At 45.7% G+C, this 22999-nt stretch overlaps 1 protein-coding gene across 1 annotated transcript in view; it reads left to right on the plus strand.

Moving 5' to 3' along the window:
- The first annotated feature begins 1606 nt into the window (after positions 1 to 1606).
- Positions 1607 to 22999, plus strand: part of LOC142301259 (vomeronasal type-2 receptor 26-like) — a 91683-nt gene continuing 70290 nt past the window's right edge. Inside the window, exon 1 of the mRNA XM_075342573.1 lies at positions 1607 to 1860. Within this exon, the coding sequence (XP_075198688.1) occupies positions 1607 to 1860 (254 nt within the window). The remainder of the gene's footprint in view (positions 1861 to 22999) is intronic.

The following is a 22999-nucleotide window of genomic DNA, read 5'->3' on the forward strand; positions in this document are numbered from 1 at the left end:
GGTTAGGAGAACAGTGCCCATCAAGACAAAACATCAGGATCAGGCATCGTGCTTCCCTCCTTCTGTTCCAGTCTTGCTGTAGCAGCCCAGTGGCGTTAACTGGGCTGCGGCTGCTGCGCCACCTGTCCAGTTGTGTCCCCTACGTGCACAGACAGCGTACACCAGGACCCCTGTGGTGTGAACTGGGAGTTCCTGGGTTGGATGTGTGAACTCTGTTATCTTCCTCGGCTTCCCAGTCAATGCTACTGGTGTGACCACCTGGCCTGATGTGTCCTTCACACACGTGGCCAGTCGAGAGGTGACCAGAAATGCTAATCGGAGGACCGCTCGGCCTGACAAGTCCTACACATGTGGCCGACAGGGCGCTTTCACGGCGGTTTTCCGGTCACCACCCGGCCTGACGTGTTCCCTGCACATATGGTTGGTGTAGCGCCAGGTACACCAAAACGCTAACTGGGTGGTCGTCCGGTCTGACGTGTGCCTACACACGTGACCAGTTTGCAGGTTTCCTGGGTTATCTCAGAGCCATCCAGCTCGGTATCCTCCGCCTAACCTTCGGGTTGCCAGCAGCTCCTTTGTTATCTGGAGCACGGTGGGCCTCAACTGGCGATTGGGATGTTTACCACCTTGTCCTGATCTGCCAGTCCCCCCGTAATATAATCTTTATAAATTTAGTTGTGGCGCAACTCTAAAAATTTTGTCTGCATAATTAAACTGGGAAAACAGTCTCTGTGTTGGTGTTTTTGAGTTGCTCTTTGAAGGAACTCTAACAATCTTCACTATGTGGGTGAACTGGGAATACAGGCTCTCTAGGGACCTTTATGAGAACTGGAGCTCTGTGAGGGAACTCTAAAAATCTTGACTGTGTGGGTGAACTGGGAAAACAGGCTCCTCAGGGGCCTTTTGGAGCATTGTTGCTCTTTGGGGATCTGTAAAATAAGTCTTTGGGAGCACTCTTAAAATGTTTAGTTTATTCATTTACTTCCCATGTTACCACAGTTGTTTTGCTATTACAGACATTTTACTTTCTTTTGCAGTCCCCTAATTCATATTACAACCATTTTACAACCATTTTACAGCACACAAGTCTCCATAGACTTGTATGGAGTTCAGAGTCCGGGGTGAAGTTCGGGTCCCAAACAAAACTTATTTAAAAATCCAGCTAAACCCAGCGAACCCCAACATCCATGGGTCTTCTCATCATTACTCATGAAGATAGGTATGAATTTGTCTTTTTCTATCCTACACAGCAATATGATAGGAAACCCTAAAACTCTGATCACCATATGATTCTACGTAGTATTGTTCTCATGCTTTGTACTTTACCAAACAGTTTTTTGCAAACTTTAAGCTCTTCTGAATTTAGCTTTGATTAAAACAAACATCCTGCAATAAGTAGCAGACACAGAATGATGAAATCCACAGCTTCTTATAGAACCTCCAGCAGACATTTCTGGAAATCCTAAATTATCTTTTTGATCTTGTAACTGAAAATTACTCAGAGAAAATGGATATAACCCTCTGCTCGTAGCCGGTCACCGCCGCAGTGCTGGTGCCTGTACTGTGAGGCTGCCACTATACCAGGAAGATGAAGTGAAGATCAATCATGGATTTACTCCTCATCATTTCTGATGTGGTCTCTGCTGTATGTTACCTGCTCTTCTTGATCGGAGAATCCTGTGGAAGAAGAACATCCACAAGTCCACCCTCACCTTGTAGACTCTCATCCAACAAGGCGATGTTCCAGTATGAATATTACCAGGAAGGAGACATCACCATCGGAGGAATCTTCACTGTGAATCATTTAATTGAATATATCCAGACTTATGAAATCTTCCACCCAAGACTACTTTGCACAATGTAAGTAATTACTTCTACATTCTCCACGTCATTGATGACACTTTTGTACTTTTCATACGTGTTTAGACAATGTCCAATGCAGCCTACACCGGTCAGTCATAAAGTGAAAACCACTGACGGGGAAGTGAATCACATTAGCTGTCCTCTTTGACTGGCACTTGGCAATGAGTAAGATATATTCTCAGAGGACTATCAGCCGCACACAGACTGCCAGGGGCCTTCTGTGCTGAGCATGACATTTGTATAGGCATATATGAAGCTGTGGAGTTTGTTTCAGTCCATACACTTTGTCACACGGTGTTTAGCTCAAAACTCACCGAGAGTCAGGATTATTTGTGACGCTGTTCAAACAGCAGAGTCAGACACTCCGCAAAATGCTGCTTTTGAGTTGCACAGACAGGTTTAGACATCAACCAGCTTTTGTTTTGTTACTAATCGGAGTTGCAGGAATTATTTTCTGCTTGGAAAAACAAGAAAGCCAGCACTAAATGTGCATTACTGCACTAAAAATTCCAAACTGTGCTTATTATTAAAATTTGAGATTCTTGGCAAAAAAATTGTAATTTCTAGAGCTACCCCGCCACGTCACAGCAAATCTCTTTGGGACAGTCCTACTCTAAAATATTTATATTTAAAATGTGCCATATGGCCTCACATTTGAAAAAGTAGAACTGTTCTTAGCAGCATTTAGGCTGCTTTCACACATCAGTTTTTTGCCATCAGGCATGATCAGGCGAAAAAAGGGATGCGACGGATCCGGCGACAAAACAGATTAGTCGCATCAGTTTTTTTCCATCCATTTCTTCCGTTTTTTGACGGATCCATTTTGATACTGAGCTGTTCAGTTCAAAAAACGGTCTCCAAAGATGAGAACTTTGCCCAGGACCTGATAATGGGTGGCTTCTTCTTGTAAGATCTCAAAGCTGTCTGGATTGAAGTAGGGGGACTCTGGCGGTGGTATATAGGTGGTGCAGAGGTAGACATCGGACTGAGAGGTGAGGATGGGGCTCCTGATTCTGATCCATATGTGGCTGCCTCCTCTCTTCACTGGTGTGATGTACTGGTGGAGCTCTTCTTTATACCAGATCAATATTCCTCCTGAGCAGCGGCCCTGTTTGGTGTTTTTATTTTTCATGGCAGGGACAGAGATTTCCCTGTATCCGATTGGCACCAGAGATTCATTCTCAGCTCTGGTTCATGTTTCCAGGAGGATCTGAATATCTATATATTTCAGTCTTTGAATAAAGTCGGGGTCATTTGTTTTACATCCAAAGACCGAGGTGCTCAGGCCTTGGATGTTCCAGCTGCTGATTGTGAATGAGGTCATTTTTTTTTCTATATTCCTCATGTGTATATACCTTGTAATGAGTGTGGCTGTGTAATACACACTGGATTTATGACTGGTTATAGATATGTTTAGTTTGATCCAGTCACATTAGTTTCCTGTACAATGTGCTAAAAAAAGTTCTAATCTCTTCCATGTCTCTGCTCTGCATGTCTCTGTGAGGGGCTGATTGTCCCCTCCATGGTGGTCTCCTTCTCTGATGGCCCGATTTTGGGTGAAGGGCTTTGTTTCTGTCTGTGTGTCACCCAGGGACAAGGGGTACTCAGATCCGGGCCACGGGGTCACTTCTGTGGGTATCACGGTGGCGTGACCCGGTCTGTGATCCCAGGCTCCACAGTAAGAAGGGGATTAGGTAAGGGAGATTGTCCATGACGCCACCCGTGGTGTGCGGTGAGGTAACGGAGCACCGCCGCTGCCGGTTAATGGATCCCGGGGATGGTGGTGGGCAGCAAGGTGGTGATTTCCCTCCACGGGTAGGGTGTTGGTGTCCCGGGACCCCGGTGAGGTGGTGCACGGAGGAGATGGAGACCGTCTGAGAGCTGTGCGCCCGGTTGGACCGGGGGATGTTGTTACTCACAGTTTGCTTTGCAAGAGTCAGGAATTAACCAGAAACTGCCAGAGTCCGCAGCCTTCGGTACGGAGGATGATAGTGTCGCAGGCGGAGGAGGGGACGCTGCGCTCACCCACTGCTCGGGTTTGGCTGCTGCTGTTGCTGCTCGGTGGTGGCTCGAGCGGAGGGCCGGATCCCGGGGACTCAAGCGGCGTTCCTCGCCCGTGAGTGAAAGGGAGTGGTTTGGTTTAGGAATATTGTCCGTGACGCCACCCACGGTTGTGGTGAGGTTGTGACACCACTGCTGCTCTGGACGGGAATCCCGGGAGCGATGACAGGGAGCAGCTTGGATGTTGGTTCTCCCCTCCGTGGGTAGGGGGGTTGGTAGTCCTGGGGCCCGGTGAGGGGTAGGGATGGATGGCAGGCGGGTTACGGGGCCTGGTGAGGTGCAGGGTCGCGGGGGCAGCGCTGTGCCGCACGGCACGGTGGTACTCACTCAGCCAGTAATTCACACAGAGTCTCTGGTCAAACAAACGGCTGGATGGATGGGTCCCACAAGCGGCTGCGGTTGTTTCTGCTCCCGGTAGGTTGATGGTGACTGCCTTTCCCTGCACCTGTGTTGTGTTATGGTTCCAATGGCTTCCCACCGGTAACCCGCTCCCCAGCTTGGATGGATGCTGAAGGAGCCCCTTCTGCCCACAGGCTCTGGCCCTGGGAACTTTAGCCTTCGCGGTGACTGTGTTTCCCTCTACAGTGTGAGCTGTTGCCTTCAATCGGGTCTTGACTGCTGGGAAACCCCGGAGGTTCCCTTCGCTAACGGATTTGAACAGTTTAACGGCGACTCCTAGCCTGGTCGGGGTCCGTAAGCCCTGCCGGATGGTGCTGGCTTCTCTTTACTCTCCAATCCGGTACTGCTGGGCCACCGCCCATCCACGGTCCATACAGTTTGCTCGAATCAGCCTCTCCTGCAGACGGTCACCACCGTCTGCCAACCTTGCTGTACCGTCTGGGCCACACACCCTGACGCCGTCAGACTATTCCTCCACTACCACTTCACTCCTCCACTTCCAAACTCCAAACTCAACTCTCCACTAACTGACTCCTTTTCCCGCCTCCAGGACTGTGAACTCCTCGGTGGGCGGGACCAACCGCCTGGCCCACCCCCTGGTGTGGACATCAGCCCCTGGAGGAAGGCAACAAGGAATTTGTGTTTGACCTAGATGTGCCTAACCGGGGTGTGGGGTGTGTTGGTGTAGTTCTGTGATGACCTGGCTTGTCCAGGGCGCCACATTAGTGTCCCACACACGGTGCAGCAGCCCCTGTTCTTTCCCTGCAGCCAGGTGCCTCTTTCTCTACTCTTTTTCTTTCTCCTCAGCCGGGAACGGGGAGTCCACTCCCCTGCAGTGATCCGGGTCACCCTTGGTACTGGCGGGCCGCTACCCTGCCCCGGCTACCTCTGGCCCCTTTCTCACTTACAGCCTGTCCCGGCCCTTTTGGAGCACGCTTCTGTAGCAGCCTGGGAGCTACAATACCGGGTTCCTCTCCTGTCTCTCTCTCCACACACTCTGCTGCAGCCCCTCCCCTCCTGCTCTGTTTTGCTCTTACACTGGGGGTGGTGGTTTGTCCTGCTGCACTGGTGTGGGATCAGGTTACCAAGGAGGATTAACTCTTTCTGTGACAACCTGGCTTTGCCAGGGCGTCACATCTGCATGTGATGAAATTGGGGTTTCCTGCCTTTTCATTGTTGGGGGTCTTTCCATGGGATTTTGGTTGCTGTGGAGTCCAGGCCTGGGGTCTCTGTTGAGTATGATGTCCTTCATCTCTTTGGCCAGAAGGCTGACATTTGGTTGTTGAGGTGCTTGTTGTCATAATGGTGATGGTGATTTATGGAGGGGTGTTGTACCAGGATCACGTCTGGCACAGCCTTGATTCTTGTGGTCAGGTCCGTGTTAATGCTCTGGATGGTTTGCCTAGATATAACCTTTCTTGGGAGCAGAAATGACAGAATGATTTTGCTGTCCGGGAATTTTAGTTTTGTCGTCTTTACTAGTTGGATCAGTTGTCCTGCGATCTGCTGGTGTTGGTCTGGCACATTGTTTGTTCCTGTGTGTATGATAATATGATTTGGGCTTGCAAACCATGGCTTATTGATGACTGCTGTCACCTGTCAAAAGTTGTACAGTGGATTTTATTGACCCTTTTTCCTGGGAATAGTCGCCGTGTATTCAGGTACTTCCCATTTGAGTCCATTATTAGGATGGTATCAAAACTTTGTGAGGTCACGCTTTTGGGTACGTGGGTGAAGTTGGGGGTCTGTGCTGGAGATTTTGCTGGTGGATGGTTCTCTTCTCTTTTCTATCTCTCTGGTTTGTGGTTCACTTATATTATTTTTAGGGTCATTCATTACTGTTGGAGTTATTTGGTATCGCAGTGTCCTGGCAAGTGGAGGCCATGTTGTCTGTACTGCTGGTGCTAGTTAACATAGTTTCCTCCTGGCCAGTGGAGGTTGTGTTGTCTGTATTTCTCCCTGTTTCCATGATGTCCTCCTGCTTCAGGTGTACAGGAGTCTATAGCTCTGTTATCTCCTGTCTCAGTTGGGCATTTTCTTGATGTAGTTAACACATTTTGCATCTTATTTCCTTCAGAGCTGACCTGTATTCACATTTCAGTTTGTTTATCTCATTCATTACTTGGTCATTTGCATTTCTGTCACCAAGGTTTTTTTGACTTTTTTCTTTAAATTGTACAAAGTCTCTTTCTAATTGAGATAGACAGTCTCTGAGGCTCTCGTGTGAGGGGTGTGAGGTGTTGGGGTCTGCAGTTCTGTCTCTGGAGGTCTCTGTAAAGGTGGGGACATAAGTGGTGGCTGCTGGGGTTTGTTGTTCTTTGTGATTTTGGGCATTGGACATAAAGGGTGGCTGCTGGGGTTTGTTGTCCTTTGTGATTTTGGGCATTGGACATAAGTGGTGGCTGCTGGGGTTTTTTGTCCTTTGTGATTTTTGGCATTGGACATAAGGGGTTGCTGCTGGGGTTTGTTGTTCTTTGTGATTTTGGGCATTGGACATAAGTGGTGGCTGCTGGGGTTTGTTGTTCTTTGTGATTTTGGGCCTGGAGTTTAATTTGAGAAAAACTGTCTTCAATTTTCTGTAAATTTTCCTCAGTCCCCTGTACCCTGATGTTGCCATTATTGTACACATTTATGGTCAGTGAGTTGGTTTCGTCTTCTTCTTGGTTTCTAATTCTGATCTGCCGGCCCTTATTAATGCCGCACTAGGATGTATGCTTATATTTTTTGCACAGAGCGGTGTGCTAGGGTAAGGGCTGGTCTGTGAAGAATAATAAATTGTTTTTTCTTTTATCTTCCTCTTTAGAGGTAAAATCAGCAAAGAGGGTCTCTGGAAGTTCTCTAATTCTTGCATGTTTTTTGGCTCTCTGTGCTTGAATGCTTTTCTGCCCTTCAGAGTATGTGAACTCCAGGATGTCTGACCCCATGTTGTCCTGTGTCTCCAGCTCTGTGATCTCCAGAATGGCTGACCCCATGTTGTCCTGTGTCTCCAGCTCTGTGATCTCCAGGATGGCTGACCCCATGTTGTCCTGTGTTTCCAGCTCTGTGATCTCCAGGATGGCTGACCCCCTGCTGTCCTGTGTCTCCAGCTCTGGCCCCTGCTCATTTACTTATTCTACATTTATATTTTCCATTTTTATTATAATCCTTATTTCTCAGAGATGTAATTTCAGCACTGTCTGTAGGTTGTGGTGTGGATGCAGGATGGTCCTACCTTTGGATGTGCAGATCTCTGGGTGTCAGTCTGGAGTCCTCCTGTTTTTTGTAGTCTGTCCTTCAACAGTTTTTTTCTTATGTCCTTTAAATCCTCTATTTCCTCGTTTTTCATAAAATTCTTTACTCCAGCTCAGTCCAGCTCACTTTTCTCTTCCGCGGAGTTGAATTTTCCAGGTTTTGTCTTACTGTTTGCTCATTACAAGGTATAATATGATGGAAAGCTCAGGAGCTCATCTTCAATGATGCTTACTCCTAGGAATAGTGGGTGGATTCATCTATCTATCTTTCAAGCCATTATCTATCAATCTATCTATCTATCCCTCTATCTCTCTGTCTATCCATTATCTATCTATCTCTCTATTCCTTTATCTATCCATTATCTATCTATCCATTATCTATCTATCTATCCATTATCTATCTATCCATCCATCTTTGTATCCATTATCTATCTATCCATCTATCTATTTATACATTATCTATCCATCCATTTACCCCTCTATCTATCTCTCTATTTAGCTATATATTTATCCATTATATATCTATCTATTTATCCATTATCTATCTATCCATATCTATCCCTCTATCTATCCATCTATCTATCTTAGAGATGAGCGAACCGGTCGCGGTTCGGCTCAAGCTTGGTTTGTCGAACGCAGGTCTAGTTCGAGTTCGGTTCGGCGAACCGGTTCGGCGAACCACTCGAACCCATAGAAAACAATGGGAGGCAAACACAAACACATAAAAACACCTAGAAAACACCCTCAAAGGTGTCCAAAAGGGGACAAACAATTCACAACACAACACAAACACATGGGAAAGTGACAAGGACATATACTCATGCGAAAACAAAAGAGCTGGACAAGGAAAAAGAGGAGGAGACACAGATATAGGCATGGCACGCCCTTCTAAAATGATGTAAAACACCGCAAGGTGACTCAAAGCGGAGTCTCCCTTTTTTCCAAAAATTGGGGCACACACACACCCACCCCTTCAGTGGCAGAACTTGTGCCCCAGTTGTACACTTCACAGCTAGATTTGCATCAAGCACATTCAAAAATACGCCATACTTAACCGTCCCCAGGATGACACCAAAGTAGGTAGCAAAGTCTTTGCTGAACCATGACTTGTTCATCTTGGCTCCTTTTTAAAAACACAGAAAGGGTTACTCCAAGCAGAGCCTCCCTTGTTTCCAAAAATTGGGCCACACAGACATCCCTTCAATGGCAGCACTTGTGCCCCAGTTGTACACTTCACAGGTAGATTTGCATCAAGCACATTCAAAAATACGCCATCCTTAACCATCCCCAGGATGACACCGGGGTAGGTAGCAAAGTCGATGCTGAACCATGACTTGTTCATCTTGGCTCCTTTTTAAAAACACAGCAAGGGTTACTCCAAGCAGAGTCTCCCTTTTTTCCAAATATTGGGCCACACAGACACCATTTCAGTGGCAGTACTTGTGCCCCAGTTGTACACTTCAAAGGTAGATCTGCATCAAGCACATTCAAAAATATGCCATCCTTAACCGTCCCCAGGATGGCACCGGGGTAGGTAGCAAAGTATTTGCTGATCCCAGATCTGTTCATCTTGGATCATTTTTAGAAACACTGTAAGCAAGGGTTACTCCAAGTGGAGTCTCCTTTTTTTTCCAAAAATTGGGCAACACAGACATCCCTTCAGTGGCAGCACTTGTGCCCCAGTTGTACACTTCACAGGTAGATTTGCATCAAGCACATTCAAAAATACGCCATCCTTAAAGTCCCCAGGAGGACACCGGGGTAGGTTGCAAAGTCTTTGCTGAACCATGACTTGTTCATCTTGGCTCCTTTTTAAAAATACAGCAAGGGTTACTTCAAGCAGAGTCTCCCTTTTTTACAAAAATTGGGCAACACAGACACCTTCTTCAGTGGCAGCACTTGTGCCCCAGTTGTACACTTCACAGGTAGATTTGCATCAAGCACATTCAAAAATACGCTATCCTTAACCGTCCCCTGGATGACACCGGGGTAGGTTACAAAGTCTTTGCTGAACCATGACTTGTTCATTTTGGCCCCTTTTTAAAAACAGAGCAAGTAAGGGTTGATCCACGTGGAGTCTCCCTTTTTTCCAAAAATTGGGCCACACAGACACCCCTTCAGTGGCAGCACTTGTGCCCCAGTTGTACACTTCACAGGTAGATTTGTATCAAGCACATTCCAAATCCACAAGCATTTACTCTCCCCAGGATGACACAGGGGTAGTAAAGTCCTTGCGGATCCATGACTTGTTCATCTTGATGAACATTAGTCTGTCCACATTGTCACTGGACAGACCCATGCGCTTATCTGTCAGCACACACCCAGCAGCACTGAAGACACGTTCAGAGACAACGCTGGCAGCTGGACACGACAAGATCTCCAAGGCGTAAATGGAGAGCTCTGGCAATTTTTCAAGATTTGAAGCCCAAAATGAGCAAGGCTCCATTTGCAAAGTAATGGCATCGATGTTCATTTGGAGATACTCCTGTATCATCCTCTCCAGCCGTTGACTATGTGTCAGACTTGTTGTCTCTGTTGGCCTTGCAAAGGATGGTTTAAAAAAATTATGAAAAGATTCAATAAAATTGCTGTTAGCAGCACCAGTTACGGTGCTGCTGCTACGGGTAGACTGTTGAAGATGACGAGACCGTCCCATGTTTGTCAAGTTACAACTGGGAGATTCACTCCCTGCACCACGGTTGTTTGGTGGAAAAGCCGAGCTAAGATCGAGTAAAAGCTTTTGCTGATACTCCTGCATACGTGCGTCCCTTTCTATGGCTGGAATTATGTCACAAAATTTGGACTTGTACCGGGGATCTAATAGTGTGGCAAGCCAGTAGTCATCATCACTTCTAATTTTGACAATACGAGGGTCATGTTGGAGGTTGTGCAACAAGAAGGCACTCATGTGTCTTGCGCAGCCATGCGAACCAAGTCCACGCTGTGATTGTGGCATAGAGGTGCTAACCGTTCTTTCTTCCTCTGACATCTCCCCCCAACCTCTTTCAACTGAAATTTGACCAAGGTCTCCCTCATCCGCTGAGTTTTCCATGTCCATGGACAGTTCGTCCTTCATTTCTTCATGTTCTCCTGCACCTTCCTCAACATTTCACCTGCTACGATGCACCCTTGTTGATCCCTGTCCCCCATGGTCCCATGCCTGCCGCCTTGGTGATGATGAATGTCTGGACCTTGGTGATGTTGTTGTCCCTTGTGCATATGAATCCTCCTGTAGTTCCTCCCCTTTCTGTTGTCCCACCCCATGACTCCGAATAGTGTTTAGCGTGTGCTCCAGCATGTAAATGACTGAAAGTGTCATGCTGATAATGGCATTGTCAGCGCTATACAATTTCGTCGCCATGTCGAAACTGTGCAGAAGGGTGCATAGGTCCTTGATCTGAGACCACTCCATGAGGGTGATCTGCCCCACCTCTGCATATCGTTGCCCCAGGCTACACGTCATGACGTATTGCACCAGTGCTCGGCGATGCTGCCACAGTCGCTGTAACATGTGGAGAGTAGAATTCCAGCGTGTCGGCACATCGCATTTCAGGCGATGAACTGGCAGGCCGAAAGACTTCTGGAGCAATGCAAGTCGCTCAGCTGCGGCGGTTGAACGGCGGAAGTGAGCAGACAGTTTTCGTGCCCTGTTCAGAAGGCCATCTAGGCCGGGATAGTGTGTTAAAAATTGCTGGACAACAAGGCATACAAGGCACGTGTGTCACCTTGCCCATGCGAAGGGCCGCACCCAGGTTTGCAGCATTGTCGCACACGGCCTTACTAGGCTGCAGGTTGAGTGGAGACAACCATTTACCAAACTCAGTCTCCAGAGCTGCCCACAACTCAGATGCTGTGTGACTCTTATTTCCAAGACATTTCAAGATAAAGACCGCCTGATGCCATTGCGCTCTGCTGCCAGCATAGTAATGAGGGGTGTGTGATTCCTTGTGCACAGTTACAACGCTGGTGACCTGACCAAGCAGGCTTGGGGCGGAGGTGGAGGACCCAGACGAGGTTGAGGAGGCAGAAGCAGAGGAGGAACTTGGACAGACAGAGGATTGACACACAAGTCGTGGGGACGGCAAGACTTGTGCAGCAGACCCTTCACCATCTATCACCATAGTTACCCAGTGCCCAGTCAGCGACATGTAATGTCCCTGTTCATGCTTACTGGTCCAAGTATCTGTGGTGAAATGCACCCGTTCACACACAGAGTTTCTCAAGGAAGCGGTGATGTTGTGTGCGACATGCTGGTGTAGCGCAGGCACACCTTTCTTAGAGAAGTAGTGGTGACTGGGCATCTGGTACTGGGGCACAGCGACAGACATAAGGTCTCTAAAATCCTGTGTGTCCACCAGGCAGAAAGGCATTATTTCGGTAGCCAAGAGCTTACAGAGGGATAAAGTCAACCTCTTAGCTTTGTCATGGGTCGCCGGAAATGGCCTTTTATTTGTCCACATCTGAGGGACAGAGATCTGGCTGCTGTGTGTAGACGGTGGTGAGTAGGGTGTCGCTGGAAAAATGCAGGTTTGTGAGGAAAGTGCAGGCGTAGACATGATGTTGCCTTCATCCAACGTTGGTGCTATCGATGTCTGAGAGAGCTGTACACACGCACTTGTTTCCCCTTCCAAACCAACTGACGACCTACCAAGCAAACTGCCTGTTGCGGTTACAGTGGGAGAAGTTGTGCATAGAAAACCAGGTGTGACAGCTGTCTCCACAGTCCTAGAAGATGAAGAGCGCGCGGATGCACTGGAAGACTGGAAGGGGCAGGCGGTGGATTGTCCGCTCCGCTAGGCCGCATTGTAGCACAGTGAGCTTCCCATTGGGAAATATGATATTTAGTCATGTGACGATTCATGGAAGAAGTTGTCAAACTGCTGAGGTTTTTGTCTCTACTAACAGATTCCCGACAAAATTTACAGATCACATGATTTGGGCGATCCTTTGCAAGGTCAAAAAAGGACCAGGCTAGGCAAGGCTTAGAGGACATGTGACCTGCTGAGTCACCCCGACTAGTGCTCAGAAGCAGAGTGGTGGCTGAGGATGCAGTTGTAGACGTGCAACCAGTACTCCTCCTCTGTCCAGGAAGGTGCAAGGTAACTTCGTCGTCAGTTGCATCCTCCTCCACCGCCACTGTTGAGCTCCTCTAGTGCCCGACTGTGGGTTGACAGTAGGTGGGATCTAGAACTTCCTCATCAAGCGTTGTGATTGCACTCCCCTCACCCTCAGAACGAGCCTCTTCCTGCCCTAACCGAATATTTAAGTTGTCATCCCAATCTGGTATCTGCGTCTCATCGTCATCAGTATGTTCCTCATTGTTTATAACAACAGGTGTTACAGTTTGTGAAAAAGGGTCAACATTATGCTCAGAAACTTGGTCATCACAGCCTGAATCTGAGTCACAAAGGTTCTAGGCATCACTGCAGACCATTTCCTGGTCTGTACTCACTGTAGCTTGGGAGCAGACCTCTGATTCCCAGGCTATAGTGTGCCTGAACAGTTCTGCAGACTCAGCCATCTCTGTTCCACCATATTGTGCAGGGCGGATGGAGACTTGAGAGCTGGGAGAAAGCAAGTGTGATTGGGATGACAACTCAGAGGACTGTGTTTTTTTGGATGCGGTAGTTGAGGTGGAGGAGAGGGCACTTGTTGGAACACTTGAGATCCATTCAAGCATGTTCTTTTTTTGGGCATCATCTACCTTTGTTTAAGTTGTTCGTGTCTGTAATAACGGGAGCACGTCGGATTGTCCACGGAAAGTAGTAGACATCTTACTTTTGATGGAAGATTGCCTATCTTCAGCAGATGTTAATGGAGCTTTGCCACCTTTCCCACGGACACAAACTTTTTTTCTTTTCCAACACGCCTGTTCCCCTTTCCACCAGCATCTGTCATTTTGCCACTCATTTTGATTGCGACAAGATTGTCCACTTAAAATGTGGTAGTAAAAATTGAGGGGTGGTGTAGATTGCAGAGATTGTCTAGCTATATTGGCAGTAGAAGAAACAACACAGACTATCCCTGACAATGCAACTACGGCCCTTAAAGGGAACCGGTCATCAGAAATTTAGCTATAAAGCTAAAAGTTCCCCCCTCTGCAGCTCCTGGGCTGCATTCTAGGAAGCTTCCTATAGTTCTTGTGGCCGCTTTTATACCAAAATAGACACTTTGTAAACTTGTACCTTTTCTTATGCAAATTTCTTAAATCTTCCATGGGGGCGGGCTGCCTGGTGTCCGTTGCTGTCCTCCTGCCGATTTACGCCACCCCCGAAAGCTGAATTTCAAAGCTCAGGACGCCGCCCCTTGGTGCCCGTGGTCCCGCGCATGCGCTGTTCCACTGTAGCGGTGCCGTGCACTGTGTGCACGTGTGACCGCTGGTGACGCTTTGCGCGGGCACGAGGTTATGGGCGGCGCTGTGAGTGTCATCAACAAGTGCCGCCCATAACCTCGTGACTGCACTTTCCCCTATTACTCCAGCGTTATGCGCAAGCGCTCGCTGGCCAGATGACCGGACGTCACCTGCTGCTGAGCAGGATGGGAAAGAGGTGACGTCCGGTCATCTGGCCAGCGTGCGCTTGCGCATAACGCTGGAGTAATAGGGGAAAGTGCGGTCACGAGGTTATGGGCGGCACTTGCTGATGACACTCACAGCGCCGCCCATAACCTCGTGCCCGCGCAAAGCATCACCAGCGGTCACACGTGCACACAGTGCACGGCACCGCTACAGTGGAACAGCGCATGCGCGGGACCACGGGCACCCAGGGGCGGCGTCCTGAGCTTTGAAATTCAGCGTTCGGGGGCAGCGTAAATCGTCAGGAGGACAGCAACGGACACCAGGCAGCCCGCCCCCATGGACGATTTACGAAATTTGCATAAGAAAAGGTACAAGTTTACAAAGTGTTTATTTTGGTATAAAAGCGGCCACAAGAACTATAGGAAGCTTCCTAGAATGCAGCCCAGGAGCTGCAGAGGGGGGAACTTTTAGGTTTATAGCTAAATTTCTGATGACAGGTTCACTTTAAACTGGCAGCACAGTTTGCAATTATAATAGCTTAGTAAAAATGAGCTTGAGGGTGCAATGCAGAGGTACTGGAAATAGCTTGGCACCAGTGGGACACTAATGAAGTTCAACAGCCACTTTTTGGATGCCCCTAATTTTCCTCAGTGTTTGCTATTATAATGGCTTAGTAAAAATGAGCTTGAGTGTGCAATGCAGAGGTGCTGGAAATAGTTTGGCACCAGTGGGACACTAATGAAGTCCAACAGCCACTTTTTGGATGACACTAAGTTTCCTCAGTGTTGGCTATTATAATGTCTTAATAAAAATGAGCTTGAGGGTGCAATGCAGAGGTGCTGGAAATTGCTTGGCACCAGTGGGAAACTAATGAAGTCCAACAGACACTTTTTGGATGCCACTAACTGGCAGCACTCTTTTCAGTTAAAATGGCTTTGCAAAAATGTGCAGGAGGGGAGAATGCAGATGTGGTGGTACTGGCTTGGCACAAGTGGCACAATAATGGAGGACAGCAGCCACTCTTTGGATGGCACTAACTGGCAGCACTCTGCAATTAAAATGGCTTTGCTAAAAAGGACAGGAGGGTACAGTGGCCGGGTTGTGGGTCAGTGTAGAGGAAAGGAAGCCTCACTTTCTATCCCTCCTAATGGTGAAATGCAGCAAGGAATTCCCTGAGCTTAGCTACACAGACGCTGTTATCTGAAGCTGTATACAGCGTTTCCACGGACCTGACTGTCACCTATGGCTCGGAACCAGCTGTAATTAGCCCTTAAAAGGGCTGAAATAAACTTCGGTCCCTATTCTGCAGAACGCTGTGTGTATAGCGTACACAGCAGGATCAGTGACAGGAGCTGCGTGAGCGGTGACTGACACCCAGACGCAGAAGGCAGATAATGCCGTGCTGGAACAAAATGTCCGTTTTTATAATGCAAGGACATGTGACATGGACAGCGTATGACACATGTCCTTGCTTCTCTGGCAAAAAGTCCACTTAGCTGTGTGTGGGTCTGGGATTGGCTGACATGCTGGCCCGCCCCACTACACGTGCTTATGGAAAGAAGAACAGAAAAAAAAAATTGCGATCACCATTATCCCAACAGCAGTGATCTGAACGCGCAGTCCCGCACACTATACGCTGAAATTTGATAATAGTGTGAGTCACGGAGTGACTCACATGATTACAGTGAAAAGCCAGCTAGTAATTAGCTAGGCTTTTTGCTGATAGCTCGAGTTACGTTCAAGAACGGTTCTAACGAACTTTTAGTAAAAAGCTCGAGTTCTAGTTCGATCTAGAACAGCCCCCAAAATCACTCGAACCGTGCTCAACTCTAATCTATCTATCCATCTATTTATCCATTATCTATCAATCCATCCATTTATCCCTCTATCTACAGTTAGGTCCAGAAATATTTGGACAGTGACACAAGTTTTGTTATTTTAGCTGTTTACAAAAACATGTTCAGAAATACAATTATATATATAATATGGGCTGAAAGTGCACACTCCCAGCTGCAATATGAGAGTTTTCACATCCAAATCGGAGAAAGGGTTTAGGAATCATAGCTCTGTAATGCATAGCCTCCTCTTTTTAAAGGGACCAAAAGTAATTGGACAAGGGACTCTAAGGGCTGCAATAAACTCTGAAGGCGTCTCCCTCGTTAACCTGTAATCAATGAAATAGTTAAAAGGTCTGGGGTTGATTACAGGTGTGTGGTTTTGCATTTGGAAGCTGTTGCTGTGACCAGACAACATGCGGTCTAAGGAACTCTCAATTGAGGTGAAGCAGAACATCCTGAGGCTGAAAAAAAAGAAAAAATCCATCAGAGAGATAGCAGACATGCTTGGAGTAGCAAAGTCAACAGTCGGGTACATTCTGAGAAAAAAGGAATTGACTGGTGAGCTTGGGAACTCAAAAAGGCCTGGGCGTCCATGGATGACAACAGTGGTGGATGATCGCCGCATACTTTCTTTGGTGAAGAAGAACCCGTTCACAACATCAACTGAAGTCCAGAACACTCTCAGTGAAGTAGGTGTATCTGTCTCTAAGTCAACAGTAAAGAGAAGACTCCATGAAAGTAAATACAAAGGGTTCACATCTAGATGCAAACCATTCATCAATTCCAAAAATAGACAGGCCAGAGTTAAATTTGCTGAAAAACACCTCATGAAGCCAGCTCAGTTCTGGAAAAGTATTCTATGGACAGATGAGACAAAGATCAACCTGTACCAGAATGATGGGAAGAAAAAAGTTTGGAGAAGAAAGGGAACGGCACATGATCCAAGGCACACCACATCCTCTGTAAAACATGGTGGAGGCAACGTGATGGCATGGGCATGCATGGTTTTCAATGGCACTGGGTCACTTGTGTTTATTGATGACATAACAGCAGACAAGAGTAGCCGGATGAATTCTGAAGTGTACCGGGATATACTTTCAGCCCAGATTCAGCCAAATGCCGCAAAGTTGATCGGACGGCGCTTCATAGTACAGATGGACAATGACCCCAAGCATACAGCCAAAGCTACCCAGGAGTTCATGAGTGCAAAAAAGTGGAACATTCTGCAATGGCCAAGTCAATCACCAGATCTTAACCCAATTGAGCATGCATTTCACTTGCTCAAATCCAGACTTAAGACGGAAAGACCCACAAACAAGCAAGACCTGAAGGCTGCGGCTGTAAAGGCCTGGCAAAGCATTAAGAAGGAGGAAACCCAGCGTTTGGTGATGTCCATGGGTTCCAGACTTAAGGCAGTGATTGCCTCCAAAGGATTCGCAACAAAATATTGAAAATAAAAATATTTTGTTTGGGTTTGGTTTATTTGTCCAATTACTTTTGACCTCCTAAAATGTGGAGTGTTTGTAAAGAAATGTGACAATTCCTACAATTTCTATCAGATATTTTTGTTCAAAACTTCAAATTAAACGTTACAATCTGCACTTGAATTCTGTTGTAGAGGTTTCATTTCAAATCCAATGTGGTGGCATGCAGAGCCCAACTCGCCAAAATTGTGTCACTGTCCAAAGATTTCTGGACCTAACTGTATGTATCCATTATCTATCTATCCATCTATCTAATTATCTATCCATTCATTCATACATCTATCCCTCTATCTATTACTCTATCTATCTATCTATCTATCTATCTATCTATCTATCTATCGGATAAAGGGATAGATAGATAGATTCATAGGAGTAAGCAGCATTGAAGATGAGCTCCTGAGTTTTCCATCACTTTATACATTGTAATGAGCAAACAGTAAGAGAAAACCTGGAAAATTCAACTCCGCGGAAGAGGAAAGTGAGCTCAATTGAGCTGGACTAAAGATTAATTTTATGAAAAACGAGGAAATAGAGGATTTAAAGGACTTAAGAAAAAACTGTTAAAGGACAGACTACATACAACAGGAGGACTCCAGACTGGCATCCAGAGATCATAGCATCCAAAGGTAGGACCATCCTCCATCCACACCACAACAAAATAGAGGGATAGATAGATAGATAGAGAGATAGATAATGGATAGATAGAGGGATAGAGAGATGGATAGAGAGATGGATAGATACATAGATGGATAATGGATAGATAAAGGGATAGAGAGATAGATGGATAGATAGATGGATAGATTTATTATTATTATTTATTTATAGAGCACCATTGATTCCATGGTGCTGTACATGAGAATTGGGTTACATACAGAATACATATACAAGTTACAATAGACAGACTAGCACAGAGGGAAGAGGGCCCTGCCCTTGCGGGCTTACATTCTAATAGATAAGAGTGCTTTACACGCTGCAACATCGCTAACGATATATCGTCGGGGTTACATCGTTAGTGACGCACATCCGGCACCGTTAGTGATATCGCAGTGTGTGACACCAAGGAGCGGCGATCAACGATCGCAAAAACGTCAAACATCGTTGATCGTTGACACGTCGTTCCTTTTCATAATATCATTGGTGGTGCATTCCGCTGGTTGTTTGTTGTTCCTGCGGCGTCACACATCGCTATACAGTCATATGAAAAAGTTTGGGCACCCCTATTAATGTTAACCTTTTTTCTTTATAACAATTTGGGTTTTTGCTATTTCAGTTTCATATATCTAATAACTGATGGACTGAGTAATATTTCTGGATTGAAATGAGGTTTATTATACTAACAGAAAATGTGCAATCTGCATTTAAACAAAATTTGACCGGAGCAAAAGTATGGGCACCTCACCACAAAAGTGACATTAATATTTTGTAGATCCTCCTTTTGCAAAAATAACAGCATCTAGTCGCTTCCTGTAGCTTTTAATGAGTTCCTGGATCCTGGATGAAGGTATATTTGACAATTCCTGTTTACAAAACAATTCCAGTTCAGTTAGGTTTGATGGTCGCCGAGCATGGACAGCCGCTTCACATCATCCCACAGATTTTCAATGATATTCAGGTCTGGGGACTGGGATGGCCATTCCAGAACATTGTAATTGTTCCTCTGCATAAATGCGCGAGTAGATTTGGAGCGGTGTTTTGGATAATTGTCTTGCTGAAATATTCATCCCCTGCGTAACTTCAACTTCGTCACTTCTTTCCTGCATGCTGACCAAAGCAAGAAGCCTGACCAATAAGATGGAGGAACTGGAGCTGGTAATGTATGAGGAAAAATACGACATAGTAGGAATAACTGAGACATGGTTAGATGACAGTTATGACTGGGCGGCTAACCTGCAAGGATATGAATTGTTTAGGAGGGATCGTAAAAAAAGGAAAGGGGGTGGAGTCTGTCTATATATAAAGTCCAGGGGGTGGAGTCTGTCTATATATAAAGTCCAGTGGGTGGAGTATGTCTATATATAAAGTCCAGTTTAAAGCCCAGACTAAGAGAAGATATCCAAGAAGGATATGAAGAGGTGGAGTCTCTATGGGTGGAGATACAAGGAGGGAAAACTAATAAAATCCTCATGGGGGTTTGTTATAAGCCACCAAATATAACAGAAACTACTGAAAATGTATTATTGAAACAAATAGACAAAGCAGCAAATCACAATGAGGTGATTATTATGGGGGACTTCAACTACCCCGATATAGACTGGGAAACTGAAACCTGCGTATCTCAGAAAGGAAACCGGCTTCTGTCAGTAACTAAGGATAATTATCTGTCCCAACTTGTGCCGGGCCCAACTAGAGGGGCAGCCCTTCTGGAGGCCGGATAGAGGGACAGCCCTTCTGGAGGCCGGATAGAGGGGCAGCCCTTCTGGAGGCCGGATAGAGGGGCAGCCCTTCTGGAGGCCGGATAGAGGGGCAGCCCTTCTGGAGGCCGGATAGAGGGGCAGCCCTTCTGGACTTAATTTTAAGCAGCAGGCCAGATAGAATAACAGACGTACGGATGGGCACCTCGGGAATAGTGACCACAATATAATACAATTCCACTTGTCCTTCAGTAAGGTGCCTTGGAGGGGGGTTACAAAAACGCTGAATTTCAGGAAAGCAAAAATTAATCAGCTTAGAGAAGACCTTCGCCAAATTAATTGGGACAATGTCCTCAAAAATGGGAGCACAGAAAATAAGTGGGAAATTTTTAAATCGGTATTAAACACCCACTGCGAGCGAGCCATACCATACGGAAATAAGAGGGCTAGGAACAGGAGAAATCCAATGTGGCTAAATAAGGATGTAAAAGGGGCAATGAATAATAAGAAAAAGGCATTTAAAAAGCTAAAACAAGAAGGCAGCGAAGAAGCATTAAAAAGATATAGAGAAAAAAAATAAAATGTGTAAAAAAACAAATACATTTAGCAAAAGTAGAAACTGAGAGACTCACTGCTAAGGAAAGCAAAACAAATCCCAAACTATTCTTTAATTATATAAACAGAAAAAAGATTAAAATTGATGGTGTTGGCCCTTTAAAGAATAATGAGGGTAAAATCATAGAAAGCGATGTGGGAAAAGCAAATGTTTTAAATACTTTTTTCTCAACTGTGTTCACACAGGAAAAGCATATGCCACGGGAAATGCAGAGTGATCATGTAAATGCTTCATTAAGTATGACCTGCCTAACCCAGGAAGAAGTGCAGAACCGACTTAGTAACATTAAAATTGACAAATCACCAGGCCCTGATGGCATTCACCCTCGGGTATTAAGGGAGTTAAGTAATGTGATAGACAGGCCAGATGATACAAAACTATGTAAGGTAGTTAACACAAAGGAGGACAGTTTGCAACTACAGATGGATTTGAGTAAATTGGAGAATTGGGCTGAAAAATGGCAAACGAGGTTTAACACAGATAAGTGTAAGGTTATGCACATGGGAAGGAGAAACAGATGCTACGATTACTTACTAAATGGAAAACTGCTGGGGAAATCAGACATGGAAAAAGACTTAGGCATCTTAGTCAATAAGAATCTAAATTGGAGTGCCCAGTGTCAGGCAGCAGCCACCAAAGCAATTAGGGGATGGGATGCATTAGAAGAGGTCTGGGGGCACGAGATGAAAACATCATTCTCCCTCTGTACAAATCACTCGTCAGACCACACTTGGAGTATTGTGTGCAATTTTGGGCGCCAGTGCTCAAGAAAGACATTACTGAACTTGAAAGGGTTCAGAGGCGGACTACTAAAATAAAAAATGGAGTGGGTGCATTACAATACACGGAAAGGTTATCAAAATTAGGTCTATTTACTCTAGAAAAGAGAAGACTTAGGGGAGACCTAATAAATATGTACAAATATATCAGAGGGCCATATAGAGATCTCTCCCATGATCTGTTTGTACCAAGGACTATGACAAGAACAAGGGCATTCTCTTCGATTGGAGGAAAGAAAATTCCTACATCAGCATAGAAGAGGGTTCTTCATGGTAAGAGCAGTGAGGCTCCGGAACTCTTTTCCTGGGGAAGTGGTGATGGACACTCACTGAATGAATTTAAGAGAGGAATGGATGCTTTTCTTGATAGCAAAAGTATAGAAGGTTATAAATAACATAATCTTACAGGTAGATAGAAGAGCGACCAAGATTATTAGAAGAATGGGTGGGCTGCAATACCAAGACAGGTTATTAAACTTGGGGTTATTTAGATTGGAAAAACAAAGGCTTAGGGGGGATCTAATCACAATGTATAAACATATGAGGGGACAGTACAGAGACCTTTCCAAAGATCTCTTTACACCTAGGCCTGCGACTGGAACACGGGGGCATCCGCTACGTCTTGAGGAAAAAAGGTTTAATCATGGTAACAGACGAGGATTCTTTACTGTACGAGCAGTGAGACTATGGAGCTCTCTGCCGCATGATGTTGTAATGAGTGATTCACTACTAACATTTAAGCAGAGCCTGGATGCCTTTCTTGAAAAATATAATATTACCAGTTATGTATATTAGATTTTATGACAGGGTGTTGATCCAGGGAACTAGTCTGATTGCCGGATGTGGAGTCAGGAAGGAATTTTTTTCCCCATTGGAGCTTATTTGACACATTGGGGAGTTTTTGCCTTCCTCTGGATCAACATTTTAGGCTACGGGTTGAACTAGATGGACTTAGAGTCTCCCTTCAACCTTAAAAACTATGAAACTATGAAACTATGAAACTATGATTCTTGCACATTATTGTCAAGAATCTGCTGATACTGAGTTGAATCCATGCGACCCTCAACTTTAACAAGATTCCCGATGCCGGCATTGGTCACACAGCCCCAAAGCATGATGGAACCATCACCAAATTTTACTGTGGGTAGCAAGTGCTTTTCTTGGAATGCCGTGTTTTTTTGCCTCCATGCATAACGTCTTTTTGTGTGACCAAACAACTCAATCTTTCTTTCATCAGTCCACAGGACCTTCTTCCAAAATGTAACTGGCTTGTCCAAATGTGCTTTTGCATACCTCAGGCGACTGTGTTGGTGGCGTGCTTGCAGAAATGGCTTCTTTCGCATCACTCTCCCATACAGCTTCTCCTTGTGCAACGTGCGCTGTATTGTTGACCGATGCACATTGACACCATACGCAGCAAGATGATGCTGCAGGTCTTTGGAGGTGGTCTGTGGATTGTTTTTGACTGTTCTCACCATTCTTTTTCTCTGCCTTTCTGATATTTGTCTTGGCCTGCCACTTCTGGGCTTAACAAGAACTGTACCTGTGGTCTTCCATTTCCTTACTATATTCCTCACAGTGGAAACTGACAGTTTAAATCTCTGAGACAACTTTTTGTACCTTCCCCTGAACAACTATGTTGAATAATCTTTGTTTTCAGATCATTTGAGAGTTGTTTTGAGGAGCCCATGATGCCACTCTTCATAGGAGATTCAAATAGGAGAACAACTTGCAAGTGGCCACCTTAAATACCTTTTCTCATTATTGGATACACCTGCCTATGAAGTTCAAAGCTCAATGAGGTTACAAAACCAATTTAGTGCTTTAATAAGTCAGTAAAAAGTAGTTAGGAGTGTTCAAA

The sequence above is a fragment of the Anomaloglossus baeobatrachus genome, chromosome 1, assembly GCF_048569485.1.
Source record: "Anomaloglossus baeobatrachus isolate aAnoBae1 chromosome 1, aAnoBae1.hap1, whole genome shotgun sequence".
NCBI classification, from domain to species: domain Eukaryota; kingdom Metazoa; phylum Chordata; class Amphibia; order Anura; family Aromobatidae; genus Anomaloglossus; species Anomaloglossus baeobatrachus.